Source organism: Protomyctophum bolini (assembly GCF_963924005.1).
Source record: "Protomyctophum bolini genome assembly, chromosome: 24".
In the NCBI taxonomy this organism is placed as follows: domain Eukaryota; kingdom Metazoa; phylum Chordata; class Actinopteri; order Myctophiformes; family Myctophidae; genus Protomyctophum; species Protomyctophum bolini.
The window spans coordinates 21103365-21127704 of NC_137885.1; the positions used below are offsets into that span (position 1 = coordinate 21103365).

At 44.9% G+C, this 24340-nt stretch overlaps 1 protein-coding gene across 1 annotated transcript in view; it reads right to left on the bottom strand.

Annotated features, from left to right (window-relative positions):
• Positions 1-24340, bottom strand: part of LOC308311337 (uncharacterized protein) — a 71902-nt gene that overhangs the window by 15018 nt on the left and 32544 nt on the right. The window contains 3 exon segments of the mRNA XM_080758019.1: positions 1406-1543; positions 7723-7910; positions 23945-24053. Of these exon segments, the coding sequence (XP_080614145.1) occupies positions 1406-1543; positions 7723-7910; positions 23945-24053 (435 nt within the window).

Sequence of the window (24340 nt, forward strand, 5' to 3'; positions counted from 1 at the left end):
TAAAACCAAAAAAGAAAAGGAAAAAAAGACAGACATTCCTTTATCCTTCATCCCAAATGCAAAGGCATTCAGAAAAGACCCTCGCACGCCATGCTCAATGAACCCATTCTGCCTCTCGCCTGAGCGAGCAGATGGGGTGAGTGTCATGGCGGTGGTGAGCCCAGGTCTGGCGAGAGACCACAGCGCTGCCTTTAGCCCACCCATCAGCCATCCGTGACCAGTGGTGTTAAGTAACTAAGTACATTTACTTAAGTACAGTACTTTAGTACAATTTTATTTTTTGTTATTTGTACTTTACTTGAGAAATTCCAATTTCCAATAGTTTTTTTTTTTTTACTTCTACGCCACTACATCTCAGAGGCAAATATTGTACTTTTACTCCACTACAATTATTTGACAGATTTAGTTACTTTGTATATTTGGATTATTATTAACATTAACCGCTTCAAGCCCTATATACATTTTGGCCATTTGAAAATAGCAGATCTACAAGCTCACAATGCATCACATTCCATTTGAAAAAACTTGAAACGGGACATTCTGAATAATGAGTACTTACTTTGACTTTTGGTACATGTTTGATGCCAGTACTTTGACTAAAGTACATTTTGGTCTTTTACTTGTAAAGCCCAAATCACACCAAAGGGTCGCCATGCAACTCCTCGCAACTCCAAACAGTTGCGAGGAGTTGCATGGTGACCCTTTGGTGTGGTTTTGGGCCATTGAATTGAATCAGTTGAATCACTTGGGACGACTTGGGTCGACGTGCAACAGGACATATCACACAGCTGGGACGAACACTAAAACCGTCTCGTCTCCGTCTTGACCCTTTGGTGTGGTTTGGGCTTTAAGAGAGTATATTTATATTGCAGTATTGATACTTTTACATGTAAAAGAATGTGAGACGTAGTATAGCTCATATCGGGGAGGGAGGGGGGTTGTGTCTGCTTTGAAGGCTGAACTCCCCACACTCTACCAGTTACTACCAGTGCCTTTCTGAATCCATTCTCTCTACATTTCACTTCAACAGCCTGTGGTATCACAATGATCACAAATAGAGCATTAAGCCACAAGAGGTCTCAGGTTACCTGGTGAGACACGACGTGCAGCGGAGGTACGTGATACACAAAATGTACGATGTCAGAGTAAATGCAACCTGCGGTTGCGATAATTCTGAAGAAAACCTGGAGACTTCACATTCAGTAATTGGGCCTTGTGATCAAAATAAGAACATTATAATGGTGTGTTAAAAAAAAAGAAAATCAAACAAGCTGGAGTCTGCTGGACCATAAAGGTCTTTGCCACAGACACATGTGTCCGCGTGGAGTGGACATGTTGATGACCTGTGGGCCATGTCACTGTGGTTAAGATGGGTTCAGACAGAGACACTGCCACTGTACTGTACCTGCATAGATCTCTGCTGGACGTGGGTGACGGTGCTCTGGGACGTGGACGAGGAGGAGGAGAACTCCTGGCTCTCAAACTGCTTCTTGACACTGGCCAGGCCTCCTGGCAGCGAACACGCCTCAGACTCATCCATTGCCTATAGAAAACAAAAAAGGAAGAGTACATAAGATTTCATCATTAATGTATATACAGTTCTTAATGGGCGCCGCGCGGTACCCTGGGGAACTTTACCCAGGTCTAAATTGGTACCTTATTAAGTGTCTAGAATGAAAAGCAGCAGCGGCCCAGTGGCTCCCTGAGGAGTGGAGATGAGAACCACTGGGCTGTGGTAGTATAGAGCAGACGGAGGTAATTGGATGTAATACAAAGTGAACTGATCTCTCCCATCCTAATGGTGTCTTTTAGCAATGTGGAAAACGTTCACTTGTCTTTATGGCCATTTGGTCAAGAGCATGTTATGTACTGTTGTGTACAGTATATGCATTTCCCCCAAACATTGCTGCCAGCTGGCATTGAAAGCCCAACTTATACAGAACTTGGGGGGGGCAGTTCCAGTCTGATCCTCTAGAGGGAGTAAAAAGCATTGGGCAAGATTACTTTTAGCTCTAACCTACAGGCTTTACTCCTGGGTCCATGTGCATAATTAGGTCTCTATGCAAGCAGACAAGAACAAGTACATTTGTGCAGAAGAAAACTATCTAGTATCCACTCCAGCCCACTATAACTGTGGTTTTCAACCGTTTTCTTATCAAGGCTCATTATATATTCGGCATTTGAGTCACGGACCACCTTTTGATGACATTTAGTATAATAGTATAACATTAGTATAATATTTAGTTGGTCGTTGGAGTATTTTGTCTGTTGTATTGATGTGGTACCATAGGAGAGATAACAGGCAGACTTTGATTAAAATAACAATTCTTCTATATTCTCTACATATATAGACCTCTTGTAAATTAATTTTGTATGTGTCTATGGAGTTAACATTACTCTAATAGACCTGTGTGGTTAGAATATTGAAATATATCTTCCCTGTGTATTTTTGGTATCTCAAAAGGCCCAATCGAGGCCCAGGTCAAAAGGCCCAATTAAAATGACAGTGATATAGTGACATCACAATATCATATCAATAAAAACACGGCACTCCATCTTTAAAGCAACAACAATGCAACAAAAATTGGTAGCATTTATGCAATAGAAATGGGGCAGCTCCAATCTTGAGGTCATTACATTTTCGCAAAACCGATGTGCAGTGCAAATTGCCCAAAACACAAACAGATGAACACACAATTAGTGAAAGTTTCATTCCTAATACTTTACTGTAGCTATAAAAAAGGCCTATTTAAGACTGTATGACAACTACATCTGAACGAGATCTAATAATAAGCTCCTTTCTGTTGATCATCTAACAAAGTACTGTAGTCTCCAGTAAGTCAAGCTCTTTCTGTCTTTCTGCAGAAGCACAATTACATCCCCTCAGTTTTCCACTTCATACACAGACGGTGAAGTTAATTCACAGATGCTTGCTGTAGGTGTGTAACTGGTATGCGCCATATCGAATTTCCATATATAATCTTTCTTCTATTCTTTCTCTTTTATGAATCAATGCCCAGTTTGATACATGGTTGTATGACAGTGTCTAAACCTCGCCTTGTACATAGTGAAGACAAGAGCTTCATCTTTTCCTTTCGGCTTTTCCCTTCTCCTCTTCGATAAAGATATTTTAAAATATATTTTCGTGAACGGAAATGATTTCCGGGAGGTGTAGTTCCTCTATATAGCATTCGGAGAGTGTTGGAATAGTTGTCTGGCTACGCGAGATTATATAAACATCTACATGTGCCAGTGTGTCCTTGGCTCCGTTTTCACACATATGCTTCCTATAGCATTCCTGTAAACACGTAAGCCAGTAAAGCTTAGCAGTGAGTCATTGATCATGTCGAGGAATACAGCAGACTCAAGCATGTGACACGCCAGCGAGATCGAAACAACATCCGTCATCCAAACACATCATCTGTCAATTAGAGTGGTGAAGCAACACAGAGTGACAACCAGGCCGCACGCACGACACGCACACGCACACGCACACACACACACACACACACACACACACACACACACACACACACACACACACAACTGATGCCTAATGAGAAAGACTCCCGGGGACATGATTTGAGTTCAAGGAGGTTAAAGCCAGCATCCAATAATACCCCAAGAAGGCAAAATGCAGAGTGTTAAGTAGCGTGCGATGCATTGTAAGCTTGCCAGGTGTACAATGTTCACTGAATGTTCGCCCGCCCATTTTGCACAATGTACTCATTAAATAAAATAATGACTCTAGGCTTTATGTAGTTAAATATCCAACCGCCCAAAGGTGTTCTAGTCAAGGCATATAACTGTCACAAGTGTTAATTGGCACTCAGGAGCTTGGTGCGCATCCAAGAAACACAAATATATTCTTTCATTTGTATTCTAGTCAATTCTATCACTCTATGGAACGCCTACTTTTTTTTTTTTTACTTTACCCCACAATTTTGCACTCCATTTTTTCACCCAGTGTCAATTATCTAATGTGATCTTGGGAACTACACTGCCTCTGCCAACCTGGGGGGGGACGGCGGACTGAACTCATGCTTCATTCTATGGCGTGGGGGAGTGAGCACGCCCCCAGGCTGTGCCCACGGCGTCCCCAGTGGGAATCGAACCCAGGACCTTCTAGCTGTGAGGCGACAGCACTGCTGACTGTGCCACCGTGCACTCCCCCCCCCCCCCCCTCATTTGATGATCTTATAGCACATTGTTTTAATTTATAATGTGTTGTTTGTGTAGTCTGTGGCATTTTGAATGTGTATTGTTTCTCCTGTTCTAATGCTTCACTGCAAAGCAGCTTGTATAGCTCTTGTTTAGAAATAGAAGTGACCTCACCGTACCATATATTTATAGAAAGGTGAGCCAAAGGTGGTCCTAAATAAATAGGACCGTCCTCACTGTCACATCACGTACACACATCTCAGTCTCACATTGTGATGAACAGGACCGTCCACACCGTCACATGTACACAAACCTTTCAGTCTCACATTGTGATGAACAGGACCGTCCACACCGTCACATGTACACAAACCTTTCAGTCTCACATTGTGATGAACAGGACCGTCCACACCGTCACATGTACACAAACCTTTCAGTCTCATATGTCATCCTGAAGCTGAAGATCTTGAAGTTGCTAAAGTGGACCTGACTCGATTTGACGCGTGAAGCGCTTTGCCTCAGCGGCAGCGCTCGCAGAGGAGCCTCCCGGCAGACAGTAGTGTAAAGTAACTAAGTGCATTTACTTAAATACGGTACTTAAGTACAATTTAGTATTTAGTTGTAGTATTTAGTATTTCAACTTTACTTTAGTATTTCCAATTTCCAACATTTTCCAACTACATCTCAAAGGCAAATATTGTACTTTAGTTACTTGTTACTGTAGATTTTGATTATAATTACAAAACATACTTCATCCCTATATACGCTTTCGGACATTTGAAAATAGCCAATCTACAAGCTCACAATGTGTCGCGATGCGACGCATTGTGAGCTTGTAGATCTGCAATTTTCAAAATATGTGTATTACATTTGAAAACTTGAAAGGGAACATTCAGCATAATGAGTACTTTTACTTTTGGTACCTTAAGTACATTTTGATGCGAATACTCTTGTACTTTTACTCAATTACATTTTGAATTCCAGACGTTTACGGACGTAACGGAGTATTCCTAAATTGCTACTTTTTTACTAAAAAGTACTTTTTTTCCCTCCACTGTCACCTCTGTGTGAGAGAGCGCCAGAGCGCCGTCTGATGAATGACTCGCGGGGCGACGGAGAAGCTACGGGGGCGTCGCTAAATCAGTCCATCACACATCGCGGCACTGGCGAGGTACATTAGCTTCAAGGACACGACGCTGAGGCCTGCCGGGATGGATAACTCACTCACTCACTCAGCGTTCAAAGATGCTTTTTTTACGCAGTAAAATATGACGGCAACCTCCAGAATAACAAATAGCACAGCTATGAAAATTGAGGCATCGCTAAATGTTATTGTTTGCAGTTCAGGGGTTGTTGTTGCAGTACGCATGCTGCTGCTACCCTGGATCAGCGTTAACCGTATCAGGGGTCCAATCTAAACCCTCAATACTTACTGTAGTAAACTGATACTTCCACTTAAACCTACAGTAGGTGCCCGAAAACATGCCGGCAGGAAATGTGTTTGAATGTAGTAAACTAACTAATACTTCACCACTTAAACCCTCTGTAAACTTATACTTCCCCACTTAAACTCTCTAGAATGAGTAAACTGGACCTTGGGAACTGTACTTGGACCACCTTTCTTCTGGCGATCTACAAGCTCACAGCTTATAGATCAGCTTGACCGGGGTCTGCTCGGTACTTGGTCCGTGCTTTTTCCCCCTCTACAACAAATCTCTTCACCGAAGATATAGCCGATCTACAAGCTCACACAGTGCCGAATCAACCCCACACCAAATCAAAAGGCCCCATGCATGTGATTTGCGTGCGCGTAACAAAATCTTTTTTGCATTCAGCTCACCGCCAGCACTATCACCGCTGCTCCCATAGAGTTATAAGGCTGCTCCCCGACGCTGGATCAGCTATTTTTGAGTCACCAAGTGGTTAAGAAACTGATGGGACGACCAAAAGCACTACCTGGGGTCCCCGTTGTCTCGCATGCTGCGGGCCCTGGAGCTTTAGCTCCAGTACCTTCCAGTTCCATTGTTAATCCGGGCCTGCTGCTCACAACGCGTTGCAGTGGCACGCGTTGTGACCTTGTAGATCGAATGTAAGCTTGCAGATCAAATAGCTTATTGATCGAAAGTTGCCTCAATAATAGCAATGTCAGGGTCCAAGTGGTTAAAGAATGAAATATATAGGCACGCCTCCTATACCACCCTGTTCACATCTAAAGATGCAAGGACATCTGTGTGTGTGCAGTGTGTGTGTGTGTGTGTGTGTGTGTGTGTAAGTAAGCAAGCAAGTAAGCGTGCACACGTGTTCGCTACAACGCATGTGGGTGAGTGGGTGGGTGGGTGTGACAGAGAGTCCTCCTCATACAAAATAGGCCTATGGTGAAATTGAACGGCATTCTAGCAGTAAAAGCTGTAGAAGAAAATAAATGTTCCAGTTCAGGGCTCTTTATTTCCCCGCATAGGCCTGACATAAAGCCATGACTGAATGCACGCCCCGTGTACATTCAATTATGGCTTTCACAAAGTGCATCAGTGCAGCCAGGCGGCCTTCTCAAACTGGCTGATGCTTTCATTGTCCAGAGGATTTCTTTGTTTTATTTTATTTTAAAAGAAAGAACATGGACAGGGTTCACAATGTGAAGTAATGCGTCCAAATGCAAAACCACAATTTTTAAATAATAATAATAATAATAATAATAAATAAAGTAAAAAGTGTACAAAAGCATTTGCGCTATAATGTATCCGTTAATGTATGTTTGGTATGAATAGTAACTAAAGCTGTAAAATAATTGTAGAAGAATAAAAAGTTCAGCATTTGCCTCTGAGATGTAATGTACAGTATAAATAAAAGTACAGTAAAGTAAAAGTACATAAAATTGACTTAAATACCATACTTATTGTGTGTGTGTGTGTGTGTGTGTGTGTGTGTGTGTGTGTGTGTGTGTGTGTGTGTGTGTGTGTGTGTGCGCACGTGCGTGCTCTTCCGTGCACGTGTGTGTGTGTGTGTGTGTGTGTGTGTCAACTCGTGGTGTTGTTATCTGCCAACAGTATCCTGGGTGGTGTCTCGTTTACAACATCCGTGTGGAAGTGTCGTCTTACCGATGAACTGGTGACGTCCTCACCGATCAGTGTTGATTTTGACAGCAGTCTATAGTCTTTGGAATAAAACTTCATTTAGTTTTAGACATATTTTAGTCACATGAAATGTTTTAGTGTTAATCTAGTTTTAGCTGACTAAATATCATATGATTATAGTCAACCAAAGTTGGTTTTTGTCAATTGTCATTGGTGGCGTTGCGATGGCTGATTCTGCACTTGGTTGCATGCTGAAAATAGCAGATCTACAATCTCACAACACGTCGCAGAGTGTGTTTGTAGATCGCTATTTTCAGAGCGCAACCCGAGTGCAAACAAACGATGAAAATGATCCCTCCTCCACTAGTCTCTCCCTATACCATTGTCAGTTTTAGTCATCATGGCTTAGTTTGAATTTAGTTTTTCGTCAGTGAAGGTACGTCGACGGACATTTTTCGTCATAGTTTTGGTCGACAAAGTCAACAGTGCTTACCGATGAACTGAGCGCGTCTTTCTTAGACGCTGCGGCGGCTGCTGCTTGGTACTGTGCCAGACGCTCTTTCACCGACACCGGTTCACCGTTGGACCCCTGCTCCTCGGCCCCGGAGACCCCGTTCCTCTGGTTCTGGACGCCTTCCTCTGGATGCACTGACCTGCTGGGGACGCCCGCGCTGCCCGCAGCTGCACGCACACACACACACACACACACACACACACACACACACACACACACACACACACACACACACACACACACACACACAGTCAACACACAAAACAGGAATATACCTTCTAGGACAGTGATACAAAAACCTTTTCATTTTCAAGGACCCCAACTTTGATTTCCATTAACCTACAGATGTTTTTTTTTTTTTTTTTATCTCTGCTGCGACCCCAATCTACAGAACTGTCAAATCCTGCATCAATGTAACACTCAGAAAGCGAATGTGTACAGTTGAACACAGAGTAAAAAAAATGTGCTGCAAATTCGTAGGATAAAAAAAAATGAAGTAAAAGTAAAAGAACCCCCCGTTCCACTTTGCGAGACATTCTCAGACAGTATGCCTCATTTGCATGTCATTAGTGTGATATCCACCCATCCCGGGGGGGGGGGGTCAATGAAGACGGCAGGACCAGACCTTGACATTTCATAATTTGACTTATGGGACATTTTTTATAATTAATGGTTCTGTGCAACGTAATGTACAATATGCAAATGTCCTGCCCATCATTGGGCGGCCGGGGGAGACTGGATCAAGCAGGAAGAGTTGTTTCGCTGCGTGGCTGTATTAGGTGTTGAAGCTGCCAGCTCCAATTTGCCTATATCCACACGTCGAATAATACAAAGGATTTTTCTACTTGAACTGAACAGAGTTGCCTTGGACCATCTTTTAAAGTTTGCCACCATCACTTTTTCTTCCACTGTGATCTTGTACAAAGATATAGAACTTTTAAAGAACTCTTCTCCTGAATCTATAAAACCCTCTCCAAAAAGCACCTATTTACAGTTTTCTAAGAATCCACATAATAAGAATAATATTGGTTTAGTCGTGGATACACACATCCGATTTTGATCAGTTGTAACAGTGTGGACACATCAGTCAACCCTAAAGATCGTATTTGAGAAACAAGATGGATTTTCCTGATTCCCGTCAGTCAGTCATGCACGAAATGTACTCCTGAATGTCATTCAACCGATTCACACCACGCTTGCATGAAGATGGAAAACAGCATCAAAGGAAATATCTCAGTTTTGTCAATAGCGCACGTTTTCTTGCACTAACCCCGAGGACCAAACCCTGACCGTAAGGGCAGAAGGACTGAAGATCAAAGACAATATTTTTTTAACAGGACTCTGAAGTGTTGTATAGACCGTGAAATATCTATTCTACGCTGAAGCCTGGCAGGGGGGTGGACAGAGGGCTATAGTGCTAACGAATGTTGTCAGGGAACTGAAGAGCAACACATTTGTAAACAATGCTTTATACACTTAGTTGCGGGCGGATGCCTGGTGCACCGGAAATAGTCGATCTAGAAGCTCAGGACGTGTCGCGGCACGCCGTGAGCTTGCTGATCAGTGAATTCCAGTTGCTCGCCGCCCACCCCGCCCCGCTCCGCCGAGTATAAACCATGCGTAAGCGGTTCCGCGCATCGGTTGGTTGGCGGGGCGTCCCTGCGGAGAGCCAATTAGAGGAGAGCATTGATTTGTTTTACGTTTGACTCTTGTATGCTACGAAGCATCATTAACCCATTTAGGCCTGAACAAAATGTCAGTTTTCTGAAATACCTATGTTTCTAGGCCTATATCACTCAATATTTCATGTCAAGGACCCTAAACATGATCTGTAATTGGCCTCCGACCCCCATCTGAAAATATGTTGTTCCAGGGACCTCCCCAGAAGCAAAGATTTGAGTTAAAAACGTTTCTTCTGAAAAAAAAAATTCCACATTTGAGGCACATTTTCACGATTTTTCAAAAATAGCAGACCTACAAGCTCGTAGAGCGCCACTTGGTGGCACGCTACGAGCTTGTAGATCTGCTATTTTTCAATAGCTGAAGCATAACGTAATGCCAACACCAAAATGGGTCCCCGCCCAAAATGAGTTAAACATCTGAGGAGGCTGCGTCAAGGTCTGTTGTTCACCCATAGTACACCCTGAAGCTCTCACACACACACACACACACACACACACACACACACACACACACACACACACACACACACACACACACACACACACACACACACACACACACACACACACACACACACACACACACACACACACACACACACACACGGTCTGCCTCTCTCTGTGGACTGTCTGCTGTGGGATGAAAGCATGCAGTCCAACACACAAATGCCTCGCTCTCACAGCGTAAACCTCGATGTTTCAGAATCGCTCAGATGTTGTCGGTGTTGTTTCTCTTGCCAGACAGGTTGTTGTGTCATTATTAACCACACTAATTCAATACCAGGGTTTGATTTAAGTTTAAAAAAAATCACACTCGTTTGAAGTGAGGGGAGCTCTTATACATTATACATTATGCATCATCATACATCACATTCTGTGCTCAGCCAATCAGCTGAGCACATTCCGTGCTCCAACCCCATCTCACAGAAATATGGCCCCTATAGCTCCGTCAAAGCTCCCTCACAGTCCCTCAGTGTCAAATGTACAGATCTTTGGGTTTCCTAGGCGTGTATGTACAGAATTGCAATTCCGTGGTATTTCACTGTGTGTGGGTGGGACTGGGTAGCGTGCTCATACACACAAACGCACAAAAAACTAAAAAGGAACCCGAAATTGAGGCGTTTTCCTAGCCACTTATTGTAAGCCAGTATTGTGTGTGTGTGAATTGTGAAAATAGCCGATCTACAAGTTCAAAACACGTGGCACTGCCACTGCCGTGCGTTGTGAGGATGTATAGATCAGCTAATTTTCATGGTTAAGGACATACATTATTAAATTGCTACATTTTCAAACATGATGAAAAATCAGACCAGTCTGACCTGAGTGGTGCTGTACTGTATACTCGTGCTGTAGTACTGTACTGTACTGTACTGTACTGTACTGTACTGTACTGTACTGTACTGTACTGTACAGTACAGTACAGTACAGTACAGTACAGTACAGTAACTGTACTGTACTGTACTGTACTGTACTGTACTGTACTGTACTGTACTGTACTGTACTGTACTGTACTATACTGTACTGTACTGTACTGTACTGTACTGTACTGTACTGTACTGTACTGGCCCTCCTCCCTGTGTGTGTTAGGCTGCGCAACAGTGACACTTCGTGGTCAACAAACGCTGTTTCCATTCTCAGACAGACACGTACAGGGACACTCATAGGTACGCAATGGAGTGGCTGCACTAAATAGCCAGACGTTTTTATTTCCAGGGAGTAAAAGAAAAGTCTGGGTCCGAGTCCACTTCAATTCGGCATAGAGTAGCGCAAACGTCGATCACTCTCTGCTGATTTCTGATCGTCTGCACCTTTGTTAAATTGAAGCACACGCACACCCGTACACACACACACACACAGACACACTCCTCTCTCTCTCTGTCGCTCTAATGAATTAGTCTCATGTCGTGCAGCTGCGTCTAGATTCTCCCGGTGGATCTTGCCTATGCCATAGAAAGCATACTGTAGGTGGACCCCAGGCTACTCATTAAAAGATAATTACTCAGTCATAACTGCCAGGTGCAACAAGCTCTTGTAGCGGCCGCTTTCGTTCGACTCCGACGTTCTTTTGTTGGTGTATTGTTATGGCTTTCCTCTAGCTGCAGTTAGCTCATAACTCATAACATTAGCTGCTGTTGGCACTGCGGTGTTCAGAGTATGGGTGTTTATGCCGTTCAGACTCCCATTGGCTTAATTAAGAGGCAGCCAATCATGACTACTGTAGGTCATGTTTAGAGTCGTCTTCACGGTCGTGCAGTAGTGGTGCGCGCAAATGTGAATGGCAAAAAAGAATGACAAGAGAGTGGAGGGATATCTAAAGCAGAGGCGTGGGCCTTGCCTCTATAGACACAGAACATCTCAATTGCTTCCACAGAATACTACCGAGGTTAAGAATAGGGTGCTTGGTACTCTAGACCCTTACATACCTCTCATGTGTTATACCGTCCGTGTGCATAGCAAGCTTCCTTATAGCAAACCTATGAATACACCGGAGCTACTCTCACTCGATACGTCCTATTCCTGGAGAACGTGGATTAAGCATTTGCATGAGTCAGTCGAGTCAAGTGGAGTCGAGTGCCCACTGGTTTGATCCGCCGTGCTCAAAGCGGGCCGCGGTAATGGGTTCTCCTGCCGGGGTTCTACTGGACATGAGTCAGACGTGCTCGACTACAAGCCATGGAGTCTCACGTTGTCAAGACTGTCACTGCAATGTTCAAATGTCATACAGTCTGGAGCAACGGAAGCTCCGATCATGACTATGAGTCACACATGATGATTCCGTATAGAAATAGAAATCACCTAAGCATATACCTGTATAGCTTGCTGCTTAGCAGAAAAGGAAGTAAACAATAAAAGGTAAAGATATTCTTTTTAATTAATGAATTTATGAGTTAACGGAAATGGCAGCTCTGATTAGTAGTTGTAGTTCCAGACTCTATATAGCATTGGGAGATTGTGGAATAGTTGTCTGGCTATAAGACTATAAACCATGTGATAAAACCACGTTCCCATCACTCCTCCACTTTTAGCCTCCCGTTAACCACCGCCAGGCATGTTAGTAGCGCAACCAATGACCACGCAGAGAGAGAGACAGAGGCGGAGCCTCCGGAAACCGTCCAACGACCGCAACAACCGAAAATAAACCATTTTACCCCCCCTCCCCTCCCACCACCACACTCCCAACCGCTTTGCGTCCCATAAATACAGGTCAGACATCCTACACCCCGAAGGTCACGGCGAAACCAGACACCGGCGCGAACAGAAAAACACCGGGCGGGGGATAATAATGCCTCTCGTTTATCACCGGGGAGTGAGAGGAGAGATCACGTCACGTAAGTCTGTCTGCCGTCAGGACGGAGCGAGGGAGGGACAGACGGGCGAACGAGGGGTTTCGGGGCCAAAGAGCCACAACGGTCGGTGACAACAGCAGCATCTCAGATATCTCAGGCCTTCCCAGAAGGCATGCGGCTCCATGGGTGCAGAGTTTTGGCATAGCAGAGCGCTGAGGTAACGCATGAGTGGGGAGAGCAGGAATGGAAGCGTGAAGATGTCCTTGTCTTTTTATAAAGCGGCCCTGTCCGTCTGCAGAGTCATGTTTCCCTGTTACAGCCAGGGGAGGAGAGAGTGAGACAGAGAGAGAGCGGATGTGAGTTAGCAAATGTTGGTGTGTAAGAGAGAGAGAGAGAGGACGTGAATGAGAGAGAGAGAGAGAGAGAGAGAGAGTAATAAAAAAGATGTCAAGGACATCTCAAAAGTACACAGACTCACTCAATTTACTTGCTCGTGATAACGTGCGTTTTATTGTTACTGTCGCTAACCAATGTTTAATTAGCAATGTTGGCAACGTCGACCTTAATGATGCTCTTAAACGGCTTTATCGCCTAAAACGCCCCAGTCTAAATGAGGGGCTTAGTCTCTATTTACCTTTGTGATATTGTTGAGGGGGGGCGAGGGGCGACAACAACAACACTAAAACGAGACAAATCCTAAAGGCCTACGCATACTCCTCGAGCCTTTTGATACAGAAGCCGCTGGACTTCTTACATCTCCTCTCCAAAGCCAAAACCTGATATATCTCTCTTCCCCCCCCCCCCCCCCCCGACCTCATTCTTTTTGCTGATTCTTATTAGCTGCTAATTCGACTGCCATGCTTTCTTTCAGCTGGCACCGGTGATAGGAGAGGAGGAGCAGAGGAGAAGGGAAGAGAGGAGAGGGGAGGGATATTGGCGAGGGTTAGTCGATGGGGAAGGCAGACATGCCGGCAGACAGGCCGTGAGGCCGGTTGGTTCAGTGAGCTATATTGGGCCGAGCCCGCAGGGCCACATGTATACCGATCGACACCCCTGCTGCAGCCGCTTTCCTTTACTTAAAGTGCTCAAAAAGGTGGACCGGCCACTGTGTGGCGAAAGAGAGACCCAATATATTCCCAATATATTCAGCTCTTTCGCTCTTTTCTTTTCGACAGACTGACTCGGCCGGAAGATATTGGAGAAGGTGCTTGTCTGAGAAAGGAGAACATATAAGCCTGAGGGAGAGGCAAGAGAGAGAGAGAGAGAGTGATAGAGTACGTACAAGAGTGTGACAATGAGGGCGAGAAAGAGCTGGGCAAGAGAGAGAGAGAGAGAGAGAGAGAGAGAGTTGGTGTGTGCATGTACAGTAATGTGCCCCCCTGCCTTTCCTCTCTGCCCACGCTGGTGACTGAAATAAGCCCAGGTTTTTCTGTCCACTAGCCAAAGCGGTGGCCCGCGGGGCTTTTCCCTGCTGAGGTATGATGGGAGCCAGGAAACCCCCCCCCCCAAAAAAAGATCGTCAGTAATTGAAATGTCATCTATACGCATTGGGGTGATTTAAAGGGCATGAAAAAAAAGAAGAGAGGAAAAAGAAAGAAAGAAAACAGCACAATAATTGAACTGTGAAATAAAAATAAATCAAAAAGAGGATGTTCCTGTGCCCTCGAGTGCTCCCTAAGTGCCTAGCTCGGTTAAGCACTTTGTCTCCAGCCTGTCATGTTCTCAGAATACTCTGGCTAAGATATCAGCGGGTCAAGTCTGGTCGGCTCTAAAATGCGGGGAGGGGGGGATGCGCCTTTTTGTGACAGTCCAGGTGTATGAGAACTTAACCACCACGCAACACGTCATTTTGTATAAGAACTACGTTCACGGCACATTGTTCCCGACAAAAAGTTCAATGACAATACGTATACAGGAACTTGTGATTAATACTCCTAACCACATCCTAGCCTGTGAAAATAGCAGATCTACAAAGCTCACAACACAGCTATTTTCATTCAAAAGATATTCGGTCTAGAGAGGAAACAAGAGCAGGCCAGATACAGAGCCATGGGGAACCCCAGTTAAATAGAGTTAAAGTGGTTAAATAACTATTTATTCAGATGATATTTCGTGTTACCAGCCCACACTGGTAACGTCACACAAAGTTGGCAAAAATAAATCTGTAACAAAAAAAGCCACCTACAGTCTCAATCAGTCAGTGAGGTATTCAGAGTGCGACAGCCATTATTACGCAAGGCTACTTTCAAACAAGCACGCAGTGTTGATTTTGACAGCAAACTATGGTTTTAGTTTTAGTCATAGTCAAGTCTCTTGAATAGTTTTCATTTAGTTTTACTCACATTTAGTCACCTGGAATGTTTTAGTGTTAGTCTAGTTTTAGTCGACTAAATATAATAAGATTTTAGTCAACTAAATCTACAGTTGATTTAGTCAACTAAAATGTATTTTGGCGGGCCTTGATGCTGTCGTAATGACAGATTTTACACTTGCTGAAAGCGCTATTTTCAGCATGCAACCAAATGTAAAATGACTTATACTGGATCTCTTGTCCACCAGTCCCTTCCCATCCTAACATTGAATGTTAGGAAGGAAAGGGACTGGTGGACAAGAGATAAATAAAAAACAATATTCACATTTTTAGTATAAATTTTTATTTGTTGACGAAATTGTCAATATATTTAGTCTTAGTTTTAGTCATCATAGCTTAGTTTTCATTTAGTTTCCATTTGGTGGTCGTCACTGATAAAAGGTAGTCGACAGACATTTTTTGTCATAGTGTTAGTCAAACTAAATCAACACCGCATAGCATGTAAGGCTCACCTAAAGGTTCTTCTGTGTTGCTCTCTGCTCTGTACTGCCAATGCCAATAGAATCCCAGTGAAGGAAGAGGAAAACTGTGGCGGGCTGTTGGACTTCCAGGAGGATTTGGTTAGGGGGGTGAGTGGTCACCGAGCTCTGCCCGGGGCACGGATGGCCAATCCTGGTCACAGAGACAGCTAGCGAGGGGTTGGGTGGGGGGAGACCAGCTCCAGCTAGTGTGCTCTCCTCAGCTTACTGAGCTTATTGAGGCCCAGGCGTACAGTGACAGCTGATTTTTATTTTAGAACCCCCCCCCCTCCCCCCACCATCTTACGAAAAGAAAACAGGAGGGGGGTGGGGGGGGGGGGGGGTTTGGCTTTTTTTAGGTGAAGTACCCAACATGCCCTTAGCCTTGAGTCACAGCTAGTGGTCTCATGGACGCATGTTTAAAGACATAGCAGGAGAATGAGGTAGCGGCGCGTTGGCGTGACATAAACATTGGTCATGCAGTACACATATAGTTGCACACTGTCGTACACGCACATTTTACAAATAGATGGATGGAACCCGGGACACCACCGCTATAGGTCTGACATTCTGATATAGCTTGTTTGGGAATTATACAGTACATCAAATAGTCAATGATAAATGGTGCCTTTATCCAAAGCGCTTTCACAATGTGCTTTATTACCTTCAGCAATACGTTCACACAACGATGGCAGAAGAAACCATGAGAGGCACCAACCTGCTCGTCAGGAGCACTGAACTTATTTACCACCGAGATCATGTTTGTTTAGTACGTTATTGATTTCTGACACAACTCTGTTCTGTACGCGTTCATAACACTCTGGTTCCCTGCTGCGATAAAAAACAACATTTCACTGGCGTATGCTGTCTATGTGAACGCAGCTTTTTAGAATCGTAACATCTCGGATTCTTCTTCCAGGCTGCGTTTTGGATCAAAACAAGCTCAATTTCTCAATTTTCAGCATGCAAGCAAGTGTAAAATGACTTGTGTCTTTTACTGGATCTCTTGTCCACTAGTCCCTTCCTAACATTTTAGTCTAGTTTTTATTTGTTGACAAAATTGTCAATCTATTTAGTCATAGTTTTAGAGTTTAGTCACCATAGCTTAGATTTAATTTGGTTTCCATTTATTTCGAGTCAGTGAAAGAAATGTAGTCCATGAAAGATTTTCGTCATAGTTTTAGTCGAGAAAAGCAACACTGCTTGTGAGGTACGCCAGCCGCCAGCAGCAATGCTAATGCGGTTGACAAAGGACCATACTAATCTTCCTTCATTCTGCCTTTCCATCGCACCGCTCTCTCTGTCAGAACGTTGGGCTCAGATAAGGACTCCTTGCTTGAAGTTGCAGCGAGCGACTGCAGGCTCTGATCCCCCCCCGCAACATCTCAGGGGAAAAAGGAGGAGGAAAAAAAGAGAGAACCTAACTATCTGAAAACATTGTCCGTTTCTCTCACGCAGCGTCGATATGCGAGAGCCTGTTATCGTCTGTCTGGAGCAGATTTGAGAAATGAGCGAACGAGAGAGAGAGGAAATACAGGATGCACAGTTCCCATTGATTCTATCAGGCGCGCGGGAGAGGTCACGAAACTCCGAACATCGGATATTCAACTGCCTCGAACGCTCGCCGTCTTTCACAGATGGGGCCGATATGCATAACGGTATTAGGGATGCCAGAAAGTGACCATCAGCCAAATCGAATAATCGACAGCTCTGCCGATTAATAATCAATTAAATGAACCCCCCCCCCCCCCCAAAATAAATAAATAAAAAATAAATAAAAATAAATTAATCAATTTCAGATAAAACTTTTAAGATTTGATATTATGCACATGCCATGGTCACATCACCATTAGTGCATGCTTTGATGGTTACAGTTTTATAATCAGTTTTGATGAGTAAACCTTGTGGAGATCTTCTCAGTTCTCATTGTATGCTAGTTACTGCCATTCAGGATGGAAAATGAAATCCATTTGGATTTGGGGAGAAGTAGTTTCATAAGGGGCTGGTATGAAGTACTTGATATAAACAGAAAACGTTCAGTTCACTAGTCTACACTCTACTCTATACACCTGCCTTCATTTCATCTGATTGGATGCATTGGATGCATGGTGAATATTCAAACCCTGGGTTATAACTTTGCTTTTTCGAACCTGTCCAACCATTGCGATTTGCAGCAATGTCACTCGGAGAGATGATAGCCGTGATGTTGCCGATAACCACTGTGGGAGAACAGGCAGGCAGCGCCGAGGGCAAAAAAGGACACAGGAGCAAGAAAAGAAGAAAGCTAACAGGTGAAAAATTGGTTATCATTATATGGGGTTATGATTATGGGGAATCGTATGCCTTTGTGTTGCTCTGCTTTTCAGAACCTTTTTTCTCCAGATGGATTATCAAGGTCAGACTGTCATGCTGTTGCAAGACGTGACCACGGTGTGCCCGCGCTGGCTGGAGCTGTGTAGCCGCCAGCTTAACACCGCTATATCTCTCTCTCTCTATCTCTCTCCACAGCATCAGGCCTCTGAGCCTTGACACCCCCCTGGTGACCTCCCGCGGGGTGTTGAGCTTAAATCACAGACAGCCCACTGCGTGCTTTGCCCTGGGGGTGGGGTGGGGTGGGGGTGGGGGGCATTTCCATGCCGCATCGCATTTTGACCGTGACCCAAACCCTGGGCCTGCACGTCATTGTTTTCACCAAGTGTAGGCTGTGTGTCCAATGCTTATATAACCCCTTCCTTCAGCTCGTATCTGGTTCCCCCCTGCACCGCTCCACTCTGTCACCATGCCAAGCTGGAGACATTATTCTTACAGATAATAGAATCCCAGGACTCTGTCTGTCTGTCTGTCTGTCTGTCTGTCTGTCTGTCTGTCTGTCTGTCAAAACATGTTTACATGTTTCCACAAAGCAAAAAAGTGGAACAATACAATCAAAACTAAATTGATGTCAAATTGAAAGTCAGAATCTTCAACAAATCAATTTCTATGTACCGAGATCACTTGATGCAGATAGTGCAGGAATACGCACAATGGTTAGTAGTCTTTAGGGTCATTGTTGTGTTCCATTTGATATCCTCCTCCTATCACAGCAGCTCACACATCTTGCTGCTGCATGTTGTGCACATTGTTGTACTTCGCCCAGGAGATATGGGAGTGATTATAATCAGTGGGAAGTATGTGTCTCTAATGTCTTGGTACAGTGGACAGATGGTCAGGAAATGTAGCTCATTTTCCAATTAATTTCATGAGCAGTGGGTGCATAAGACTATGCACCCACTGCTCACAAAATGTTATTTGGCTACTGTCTCCAGACGCTTTGACTCCCCCGTCATGGAAGGGGAACCATCACGGGGGCAAAGATAATCCACTTCAAAATCTCAAAATGGGTCAGGCAGACCTCACAGCAGAGGTATGGCCAGACAGCATGCATTTACAGTGCTTCTGGGTTGCCTTCTTTCCTCTCCCTCGGGTCCATGCGGAGTCGCCCCCCATGGCAGCATCTCATCGACCAGCCAAGAGAAGCCCTGCATGGTTATCAGAGGCTGCTGATAATCCTGCTGAAATTGTGCATGGATTTCCTGTTCTTCCCTTCCTGACATGGGGGGGGGAACATGCTCTGGTACTAGGATAGCTAATGATAGGATCACAGAACCTCTCCCTGGTATACGGTGTATACAGTGTATACAATGCGCGCACGCGCGCGCACACACACACACACACACACCCCACCCCCCCCGGAGACCGTTGTCCGTCCGTCCACACTGAAATGAATTTCACACGGGTGCCGACACATTTCGGTGTGTCAACCTAAGCTTAGTTTACTATTTTTTAATAGTTCAAATAGCAGATCTATAAACTCAAAATAATTTGTTGATGTAGATTTTAAAAAAATGGCAAAGAAGTTTAGGGATAATGCTGCATTCACATGGGATCAGGCAAGCGGTAATAGACGCCGCCACGCCGGCAAAACCGGAAGTCATTTTAGTGGACGGGAGCAGGACGGTAAACGGAAAACAAGACGGCACCGGCAGCCAGAACCGGCGGCGGTATAACGGCAGACGCCGTCGATGTCAAGATATTCTCTCTTTTCACCGTTCCGTTGCCGTCCAGCAGGTTTCGCCGTCTATATACCGCTTGCCCCGATGAAAAGGGGCCCCTAAGTACATTTTGATGCCAATCGACTTTTACTTTCCCCACCACTGCTTTTTTTATCAGAGCAGCACTTGGCATTCATCAGAATGTGTGGAGTTAGAGAGCAGCTGGTGTTTGAAGTCACCTGGAGAGACACTGCTGTCTCGGGGCTACAACACCTCGCCCTGCCAATGTTACCCCGTCCTCCTTTCCAACAGCAAATCAATAATGCCTTAAGGGCTCATTTCTCTTATGTGTGTGTGTGTGTGTGTGTGTGTGTGTGTGTGTGTGCACGTGTGTGTGTGTGTGTGTGTGTGTGTGTGTGTGTGTGTGTGTGTGTGACTGTGTGTGTGTGTGTGTGTGTGTGTGTGTGTGTGTGTGTGTGTGTGCGCGTGTGAGCGTGTGTGTGTGTGTGTGTGTGTGTGTGGGGCAGAGAGGTTCTTTAAAGCAAATAAATCAAATACTGTATTAATATTGGTTCATTCAAGACAGGGAAGACATGCGGGGGGGGGGGGGGGGGGGGGGTTAGGGATGTTTACAGTTACGTGACTGGAGTTATGCTATACAGTATAATGATAATTATACTATGCTACAGACTATCTACTGAGCTCCCAGGGCTCTAATTACAGTCAAATATCAGTGCCATTCAACCTTCGCCTTGACATGTTCTGATACAAACATGGCCTTCAGTGGCACAATCAATCGCAACATGATTACGTACAACATCATTGGTACAGTATATATACTGTATATATATTAGATCGCCTCGCACAAGAACTGTGTTCATCCTGGCCGTTTCGCCCATATGGATATGAAGAATCAACTGACTGCGAGAAAACGCTAATGCTGAATTAGTTACATTTTCACTAGAAACGGGCTGTATCAAATATGACACAGATACAGAGACACATCCCCAACAATATATCGCTGTGTGTTTTGGACCACAATTCTTATATGAGACGATTTGTTGTTATAACTTCCGCAAACCCCTTGGAACCAGGGGATGAGCGAGTGACGTCAGGACGTAGGCACACACAGTACTGTTTTGAAAGTAGCAAAGAAATTTAATCTACAAGCTGGCGTCATGACGCATTGCGAGCTTAATACCTTTGAAACATTAAAAAAACATATTAATTTGTACGGTGGTGGTCCCGTTCATCAGGAGTCGTTCTATATTTAACCCATTTAGGACGGGAACACATATCTGTGACGCTTTGGCGTTTAACCATTATTTCATACATTAGCCGTTGAAAAATAGCAGATATACAAGCTCATAGCGCGGCACCGTGTGCTGCGCTACAAGCTTGTAGATCTGCTATTCTTTTTAAATCATCAAAACGTGTGCAAATCTTTGAATATATATTCTTTCACAGAGAACGTTTTTAACTCATATCTTTGCTTCTGGGGTGGTCCCTGGAACAACATTCTCAGATGGGGGTCCGGCGGCATAATACAGATAATTCTGGGGTCCATTGATATGAAAAGGGTTGAGCACCACTCACATAGAAACATAGGTTTTTCAGAAACCTCATGGTCTAAATGGGTTAAAACGCCTGTCGGGGGAGTGTTGGAGTGAGAGGTGGAGGTGAGGAGGGCAGACAACTCCCTCCGCCACCTCCGTCTGTCATGTGACCCTGCAGTAAATCACAGCGCCAGCGCCAGCGTTGACACACAGGCCGGGGTGGGGGCGGGGGGGCGGGGGGACGGGGGGGCTAACCCAAACGGGTGGCTGGCTAAGACCCAACAACAAGCTTCTGTTTTTGGACGATCGTCGTGATTTAGGACCAGGGGGAAAGAGACCAAAATTAAACACTTGCTGATGCCATGTAGACAGGAGGAGAGGCCGTCTGTGTGTGTGTGTGTGTGTGTGTGTGTGTGTGTGTGTGTGTGTGTGTGTTGTGCCGCTGTGAAGGCACATGGTCTGTCATCATGTCCATCAGTGTGGATTCACACTGTCAGCGCTTCACAGCAGACACATGCCCTCCCCCAACACACACATACACACGCATGCACACACACACACACACACACACACACACACACACACACACACACACACACACACACACACACACACACACACACACACACACACACACACACACACACACACACACACACACACACACACACACACACACACGCACGCATGCATGCCACTCTCACGCACATACACACATATGTGCGCACACACACAGTCATTGTCTTTTCTACTCACCCAAATGTTTAATATTTGCGTGTGTGTGTGTGTGTGTGTGTGTGTGTGTGTGTGTGTGTGTTTTAGTTGCCACACGTGTGAGGCAGTAATGGTGCTCACAGCCTCTCTCGCTGTATAGGTCCTATCTCTGTGTGCTCTGCAGCAAGCCACTCTGGAAGGAAAACCAAACACACACGGCCGCTATCGCAGTAATGGAAGACCAGTATCTGGCAACCTCACCCCGCGCGGCGCGATACCGTTCCCATTAAAAAGCTGCCAAATCAGTGAACATAGAGGGGCACATGGTCTGCCTTATCGGACCACGGAACGCAATCAGAGACATGGGGTTTCGTTTCAGCCACAGCAATGGTTATCGCCTCCCTAGCCTACACTAGATGGGAGCCGTGGCGTGCATGATTCCACTGCACACAGCCCGGGAATTGTGCGGATAGCTGTAGCCTCGGAGGAGCGTTTGAAGTGGTGGTGCAACCGCGGTGCAATCGCAGCGAGCTGCTGCGCCACCAGGGCCTGGAATGTCATGTGATGTACAGCATATCATCCAGACAGACAGCGAACCCACATGGATCTATGAGTTGTGTAAACACAGCGTGTTTGCCTGACTGTCTAACACTGTTCTGGAGTTTCCTATACCCGATCCTCCTATTCCAGTTTGGAACATTGTCAAAGTTGTCACTTTCAAAAAAGGGATCATATGAAACCCTTGGATGATGTTATAAATGCATTTTTTTCCCCTTTTTCTTTTCTTTTTTACAATTCAGGCATTTATCGGACGCTCTTAATCCAGCACGATTTACAGTAAGCAAGAACAACACATGACAATACATCAAATAGATAGAAATAGTCAAGAATCATACGTACACCTGTCAAACAGTGGAATATCATATGAAACTATGCGTATACACTTGAGTGCTATGTCTAAATGACATAAGTTGCATACGCCTGTAAGGTCGTCGAGGCTAGGGAAAGTGCTACGACAAGTGCTACGGGCTAAGATGGAGTCTGAAGAGGTGAGCTTTAAGACTACGGCGAAAGATTGGAGTGAGTCTGATTGCAAGGGAAAGTGCATTCCATAGTTCTGGAGCCAGAAGGGAGAAGAGTTTGGGATATGTGGAGCTTTGTCCCGGCGTTTTCAGTGAACGTTCTGCCATCCTCCCTGCGTTGGCTGATGTGAGCGCATGGGAGGGTTTGGAGGGTCCGATCAGACTTTGAAGATATGGGGGTGCATTTACCTTTAGTTGCTTTGAAGGCCAGCATCAGAGTTTTGTAGTCTACTCTTGCGGGCAGCAACCGGGAGCCAATGGAGGGAGCGGAGATATGGGGGGGATATGTGAGAATATTGGCTGGTTGAAGACCAAGCGAGCTGCGGCATTGTGGATCAATTGGAGAGGCTTGTGTGCTAGTAGTCAATGACTCAAGTCATTGTATATCTGCTCTACAAAAGGAGTACTTTTGATACCAATACTTGATACTTTCACTCAAGTAAAAAAACTTGTGAGTACTTTTTCCACCACTGACAGAAGTTAACAAAGGCAGGCATGCATGGGGCACAGAGTGAAAAAAGCTTCTTTCCCAGAACAATCAGATACATGAACGAACTGATAAGAAGAGTGAAACAGGGCAAGGGAAAACGCTTTTCCCTTTCTCCCTCGCCCCCTCCCTTGCCCACTCGCACTATTATGCTCAAATTGCACCTTTCTAAACACATTTTATTGTATACATGGAACATAGCCTCAACTTGCACCTTTCTAAACTAAGATTTGTGCACCTTTCTAAACAACAAATTGCTTTGTATATATGGAACATAACCTATACGGTGAAGCTGTTCACAAGAACTTTACCTAACTTTGCTACTACTACAGGGAAGACATGCACACGTACATTATGTTACAATTGTTTACTGCATCGTTCGCTCTTTCTTGCACTCTATATTCTATCCCTTTGTTTGCCGTTTGATGCTGCTATCTATGCTGCTACATTGTCTGAAGGAAGCCAAACTAAAATAAGTTTGACTCTGTACACAAGATGTAACAATAACGTACAAACTTGAACTTCGTACTTACAGTGTCCGCCGTGGTGAACGGAGGCCATGTTGGCTCCTGTGGAGGTCTGAGACACGCTGTGACTGGACGACAGCTTTCTGGACGGGGACCAGTGGACCGCTGCTACTTCCTGGTTAATGAGAGAGAGAGAGAGAGAGAGAGAGAGACAGAGAGGTCAATCAGAGGAAACAGCTGTGCTTTTCAAAGGGGAGGTGCTGTTTGTGCAGAGGTGAGTTTGGGTCGTCAAAAACTCATAGTTTGGGAAGGCTTCGCCCAACAAACCTCCCCGCAACCCCCCCACATGCCTTTAGACACACACACACACACACACACACACACACACACACACACAGCACAGCACAAAGAACGCAAACAGAAATGACCTTGACAATGAGGCGAGGCATCGACGTGGCAAGT